This window comes from Carya illinoinensis, chromosome 4, assembly GCF_018687715.1.
Source record: "Carya illinoinensis cultivar Pawnee chromosome 4, C.illinoinensisPawnee_v1, whole genome shotgun sequence".
Lineage (NCBI taxonomy): Eukaryota > Viridiplantae > Streptophyta > Magnoliopsida > Fagales > Juglandaceae > Carya > Carya illinoinensis.
The window spans coordinates 37766235-37773441 of NC_056755.1; the positions used below are offsets into that span (position 1 = coordinate 37766235).

Genomic DNA, 7207 nt, shown 5'->3' on the forward strand with positions numbered 1-7207 from the left:
TACCATATCTTGCAGAGTGTAATGCACCATGGAGGGTAGTTGAACTTTGTCGAGAACTTAATATTAAAGATGTGATCTTTGAAGGTGATGCAAAAAAGGTGATTAAGGGTGTTACAGATTGCAAGAATCAGTTCCTGGTCTGGTGAAAGTGGAAGATATTAGATCTCTTTTCTGAATGCCATCTGATTGGCATCTTGTGTTTACTTATCGGGAAGGCACTGCAGCAGCTCACTGATCTCTTTCAAGGATGGCTTTACATATATATGACTGGGGAATCGATATGGATGGAAGAGGCACCGAGAGTTATTGATTTTATCAAGGCAGTGAATGTGAATGTATCAAAGTAAAACTGCAGTGAAAGAAAAACTCTACTTGCACTCGGGGTTGGGAACCCCCCGCATACCCGTCCCTCCACGTGTATGATAATGAAACGGTGCGTTGAAACACTCATAAAGACGAAACACGAAACACCCCCACGAAAAAGAGAATACGGTGAGAGAAACCAAACTTGAGGGAGGGACCAAGTCAGAGAAAGAAAGTGGGAGTTTTACCAAGAGAACAGCCGAGAAGGTGGAGATACCATGTGATGATGGCTCACGAAGGCACGAGCTCTGTATAGTGGGGGGAAAGGTTAGGTTTCGTGATATTGATCAACAGTGAAGAGAAGAGGATGAGAGGTGGTAGTTTGGGGGTCTTACCAAGAGGGGCAAAGAGCCCGTGGTTAGAGCATAAGTCGTCGGGGATAGAGACTACGAGATGGAGGGTATGCGGCGGCACAGCACGACATGGAGCAGCTGAGAGGGTGGTGGAGGACTGGGCTTCCGTGGTGGTTGGCAGAATGCTCTGTTTTGGAATAGAAAAACAGAGTATGTTTTAGTTGATTGTAGCATCGAGTAACGGCGTGAGGTGGAGGCCCTAGGCGGTGGTTGGTGGTTCTTGGTGCAGGGTAGTAACGGCAATGAGGAGCTTGGGCAGTACTGGGTGGTCTTGTCCGGTTCTCCTCCAAAGAAGGATTTATGACTCTATAACCAACAGAAATTTCAGCCACACTTTTAGTGTTCTTACTTAGAATAAAACCTGTATATTTATCCGTATATCAATTAGTGTGTGAATATACAATTGTTTTGTGAGCAATAAAGATTCTGTCCATATTCAATCTTCATCAGGGCTTTAGGCTCACGGTTTGGCTATTTCACAAGGGGCTTCCAGTGCTAGGGTGGTGCAGTGGCTTCGTCGTTAGGTTGGCAAATGAGGGAGGAAAATGCGGTTGTGGTTGCTGGGCAGGGAGAATGACACGGCGTGGGGGAGTGCTCGTCGTCGAGCTTGTAGACGGCACCAGTGGGTTTCATTTCCTTTCCCTCTCATTTCATTTCGATTCCCCCTCATTTTGTGTTTTTTGTATTTTTTTTAATATGTTGCCACGTCAGCCGATTCCCTCAAAGGTACACAACCCCATGTACCTGTAGCAAAGCTCGCAGTGAATATGTTTGAGTAATGGCTTGTACTTGAATATATTATTGCAGTGAATGTGAATGAGTAAAGGATTTCAAAAAAAAAAGAAAAAAAGAGTGAGATTAAGATTTTAAATTAAACCAAAATTATAAAAACAATTAAATTAAAAAAAACATAATTAATCATTTTCCAAAGAACTAAAAGTAATTATATTAAAAATTTAAACGAATAAAGTTACTCCCAAGTCCCAATACTTCCTAAATCTTTTAAAATTTGCAATAATATCTTACCTTAAAAAAAATGTTAAAATTCTAGAGTAAACAAAAGTCTACACATGATACGAAAGTAGAATGTGATCTACCTCATTAAAAAAGGAAAAATACTTTAAGAAATCGAAACTATTTTCTAAACAACAAAAAACTATTTAAAAAACTAGAAAAAAAAATCAATTAAATTTATTTATTGAAGATAATAAATTCTATATTTTCATTGTCATCCAGCTTAGACAATGATAATACTATCTCAAAGACAGTAACGGGCAACAAGCCCTTTTCATTGTCATCCAATCCGATGTCATCAAGAGTTTACATCAAATTACAAAACACACACATTAGACATACTCTTTAATGAAATTTCCTCACCCCATCCAACTTCAAACACCATCAACAAAAGAATTGGAGCAGTAAGCACTACGAAAAGAACACAACGTGAACAAGCTCGCTATATATAAAACAAGGATCTTAATTCAAGAACAGAAGTTTACCACAAAAACAGAAAGCTCACTACAGAACAGAAAGCTTTCTATAACTCCAAAATATAAACAAAAAGCTTAAACTGGGTACATGACACTAGAAACAGATCCATGACACTAAATTTCACCAGTTAAGTACACGACTCATCCAAATGGATACTGTAGATTGTCCACTTGGGCTTAATGTTTTAAAACAAGCTACGGACAATATCACCAGCAGCCTCAATCGCTTAGTCAAAGAAGCAGAACCCATATCCTGTGACAAACAAATTCATAATTCAACTAAATAAACATGCATATCTCCGTTATAAAAACAGTGAGGAAAAGGAAACATCACTTGGCAATTTGTTTACCTGAGAAATTACCCATCTTCACTTCCAATTATATCGCCATGCCAAGTACTAGTTATCTTAAGCCACAATATTTTTTCTTTAACATTTCTAACAGGTGCATCAAAGCCTTGTAACAATCCTCATTTGATACTGCAATCATTGCTAATTCACTACATTTTTCCATCAGAACCTTAAATCTTTTTACTCTCAGATCATCATAAATATTGATAGAAGTATATCTTCGATACAAATCCTTCCTCCATCGGTCAAGAATATATTTTGATGGCAATGATCTAATGCGTCTCATGCAGAACATAACAAGAGCATGTCTACATAAAATTCCCTTAATTTCAAACAACCCACAAATGCATTACATTTCACATTCATCTTCATTGAAGTAAACCCAAAACATTACTTGTTTAATGCTGTCATCAACACGTAACATATCTGACACTTGATAGGTTGAAACTGCACCTTCAATTTTGATAAGAGAACAATTGCAAGATATCATCCCCGGCCCACAAACTCTTGTTGGACTTCTTTGAACTTAGCAATGGTGTACATCTCTTGAAATTTTTTCTCAATAGGAGAATGAGATATACATGGAATCATGCTATTAAAAGAATTGAAATCAGCTTTATCCTCAATATCAATCTTTTTTCTCAAAACGCTATCAAATTGGTCAAAAAAATCCTTCACTGTGGTCTTTGAGTGCAAAAAACCATCAAAATATGTATTCACATTCTCACTCCTTCGTGTAACACTCATTCCCGCCCAAAATATATCCTTCAAATATACCGGGACTCAATAAGTCCGTTCACTATATAATCCACGTAACCATGTATTGTCATGAAGATTATAAGTATCAAGTAGCGTTTGCCAACTCTTCTCAAATTCATGACAAGTTTGAGAATCATATAGACAATTCTGTATTACACTTTTTAAGCCACAAGTGTATTGTGCATGCGATCCAAGCTTTTCAAGGAGTTTTCTCATAATGCGCCATAGACAAAATCTATGTCGAGTTCTTGGAAAAACTATTGCAATTGCACTTTTTATAGCCTTATCTTGATCTGTCACAATTGCACGCGGAGTTTGACCATTCATGCATTCCAAAAATGTTTGAAATAACCATACAAATGTGTATGCATCCTGACTTGATATTAAGCCTACTCCAAAAAATATTGATTGACCATGATGCTTCACACCCATAAAAAGAACAATTGGTATTCTGTATCTATTAGTCAAGTATGTTGTGTCAAATGTAATGACATCCCCAAAACTTTTATATGCTGTCCTACTTCGCGGATCAACCCAAAACACATTTCTCAACCTATTATCATCATTAAAATTCATCACAGAATAAAATCCATTACTCCTTCCTTGCATTCTCTGGAAAAACTTACAAAGTGCTGCACCACCTCCTTTGCCAAGCTGAAAATATCTTTCCTCATCAATAAAATTGGGGTGATCTTTCTCTGCAGATGAAAGATTCTCGACCCCCTCTCCTTCAACAAGTGGGTTAAAGCTCTTGCTCATATGTCTTTCAGCTCTATCTTTAAGTTCAATCTTTCTTTTCATAATAGGATCTAGCTTCCTATGGCATCTAAAAAAAATTGATTCGTTTGGGTTCAATGCATGATTGTGGGCAAGCTCAACAACAGTTACAAGCCAATAGCCAAAAACAAACATTGCATTAATCTTAGCCTTACACTCCGTTTTTGTTGTTGGACATGGCTTTGAAATATTTCGCGTGCTAGGTCTTGCCTTGCTAAAACGAGCACATGCAAGGGTGAGCTATTTAAGCTAATGTTAAGTAAATGAAGTCTGCAAAACCTAACTAACCAACTTGAGGAGCAAATATGGGAAGAGGGCAATTAGTTTTAGGCATAGAGATGGGCTTCCCGTAAACTGAGGCTTCAGCAGTGCCACCAATTGTGGTACTCTGAGCATTGGCTCCTGCAAAAGTTGTAATCAGTACAAAATTATCAATAGTCAAAGTAACATATGAAGGAACAATTAGGTTGAGGATGAAAAATATGCCATCCACAACCATGTCCTAGAGATCATCCTCTCTACTTCCAGCAAAATCCTACAGGGTTTGGCATCAATTTTATAAAACATCCAATATGGTCATGTGATACTGCAAAAAGTATTAACATAGATATAGTGTACTTTTTGGTCATTATTTTCATTCCTTGCATCTGATGTACCCTCAGTACCACTTTTAGCACTAAAAAGAAAATGAGAAGGAGAAAAAGGGGAGGAAACAGATTTTTTATTACCAATTTGTTTAGCATTGCTTGAACTTCCATGATTATATAAAGTAGGGTATGGAGTCGGTGTCCCATATGGTGGGATCAACGGATGCTGCAAATTTGCCAATAAAAACCTTTACCATGTAGAAAATGTATTGCGCTACATAACCTACAATGAGAATATATTCACCTGGCTTCCCCATGGATAAGGGTGGAGAGTTGAAGAAGCAACGAATAGTGGAAAAAATGAAGGTGGCATAGCTCCATAAGAGCATTGACAATGGATTATTTATCTTCATTTTCATCTTTAAATTTGAAAAATATGCCTTTAAAATCATCTGCATTGGTTTATTCATATGTAAAATTATAAATAACTATGTACAGTTCTTATTCAAAGATGAAGACCTCCTTTTCATTTTTTAAAAAATATTTTTATTATTTCTTCTCTCTCCTCCCCGAACAGCTCTCTCTTTTCTATTTTTGTTCTCTCTTTTCTTTTTTCTCTTCTCTCTCTCTCTCTCTTCTCTTCTCTTCGTTTGGTTGGAGAATTTTTTTGTGTTATTTGGCCTGATTTCGTGTTATTTTTTTCTGTGTTGGTTGGTGATTTCGTGTAATCCAAAAGGTGATTTTTTTCTATGTTATTTTGGTTATTTGTTTGTGTTTAGGAATTTTAGGAAAAAATAATAATAATAATATTTTATTATTATTTGGTCAAAAAATACATAATTCAATGTGAAAATTTTTCTTCATATTCAAAATCAATCTTCAAAATATGTAATTTTGCATATGAAGATAAAGAATCCATTGCCAAAGCTCTAATACGCCTAAATGAGAGCTCATCAATAAGCTTCTAACATGAATATCCACAATAAAAAAAATAAGCATTGCCATCATAAACCTGCATTGAGCTTAACCAGCTTGACCAATGGGGATAAAATGTTGTTGGTATTTCCTGTGAACACAGATAAGAATGTTTAAAAACAAAAAATGAAATGAATAAAAAGAATAAAAATCATTAAGTGGGTAAGCAGGAAGATGAGGATAGCTGAATGCAAGAAGATGGTTTAGAAGACTTAGGAGTTCTGCTTTCTTTCCCTTTCCCCATCTTATTGTTTCATGAAATCCTTTTAGGTCCCTATAGGGTCTCAACCATAAAACAGAAAATATCACTTCCGAACAAGTGGAGAAAACATCTTGATAGACAATGGAGATAGCAAGTCACTAGTGGTAAAAATATTGAATACTTTGAGGCATGGTCAAGAGCTTTAACAGATATCCCAGTGAACTTCGAATTAAGCAAAAGTTTAAGAAAATTTAACTATAAATTAGAGGTTCATCCAAAGGGTTCAAGCAAAATAGATCATTATCATTTTTAAACTATATAAATCGACTCCTAGCAACAACTCACTAATAATTTACTTGGATACATAAACAATCTTTATAATGTTCACAGATATACTAGTTTCCTACAAATATGTTGTTGCTTTGCACTTGCACCTTTGTGCCCTGAATCTTCGTAAACTTAATGAACATCAACTAACTTTTGAAGCAGAAGAGCAAAAATTGCAATTAAAAATTGAAATGGAGGAGAATGGCTCATATGGTTGAACCCACATATTTTCTTATGGTTTACCTTTAGAGCATTTGTAACCATTCTATGCAACTTTAATGCTGAGCTAGATAACAATAGGGTTGCTCTCCTCAGATTTTCTCAAAAATTGAAAAAAAGGTAACCAAAACGGGTTGGTGCCTTGATTCTCTATACATTTGTTGCAATATTTTTTGGCCATATAATACGGATAGCAATTTAAGTTTCAAGATTCTCACCTAGATCGCCAAAGAAAGGAGTAATAGAGGCTTATATGGGGACATTGATTGCTAAGCATCTCATGGTATCCGTATTTATTTTTCAACCTAATCCACTTAAAGCTTCCTTAACCATGTCATGGCATTCACCAATTCTTTTCGATGTCTTATATTTATTTTTCATCTTATTCATTTTAATGTCATTGGCGATTTTAGCAATTATACACTACATTATCATAACACACAGTACTGAAAAAGGACACCCAATAAATATAGAAAATGTTCCATGAAATGAAATTTCACAAGTTCTCATTCAATGAACATAAGTTGCAATATTTAAGATAGAGCTAAATATATAGCAATAAGGTGAAGAGGTGTCTAGATGTGTGTTTCTTGGCAAGAAGAGGAGTGGTAGAGGCTTCTAACAAAATAAAAAGGGGTATCATAATAATCTTGGTCAAGATTTCATGACTTCTATTCCTTAGATTCCTTCCAATTTTGTGAGAATGAACAATCAGTCTTTGAGGGAAAAACAAAATGAATGTTTATTCTCACCTACCCATTCCATTTACAAACTTTCAAATGAGGGAATATCCCTAGCTGTTCAC

At 35.8% G+C, this 7207-nt stretch overlaps 1 protein-coding gene across 1 annotated transcript; it reads right to left on the reverse strand.

The window, feature by feature from the left end:
• Positions 1-3339: 3339 nt before the first annotated feature.
• LOC122306488 (protein FAR1-RELATED SEQUENCE 4-like) lies at positions 3340-4227 on the reverse strand. Its single transcript, XM_043118918.1, has one exon. The coding sequence runs from the start codon at positions 4225-4227 to the stop codon at positions 3340-3342; it is 888 nt and encodes a 295-aa protein (XP_042974852.1).
• Between the last annotated feature and the right edge of the window lie 2980 nt (positions 4228-7207).

Excerpts from the sequence above, each read along its gene's own strand:
- LOC122306488 (XM_043118918.1), bottom strand. The coding sequence starts at position 4,227 with ATGTTTGTTTTTGGCTATTGGCTTGTAACTGTTGTTGAGCTTGCCCAC.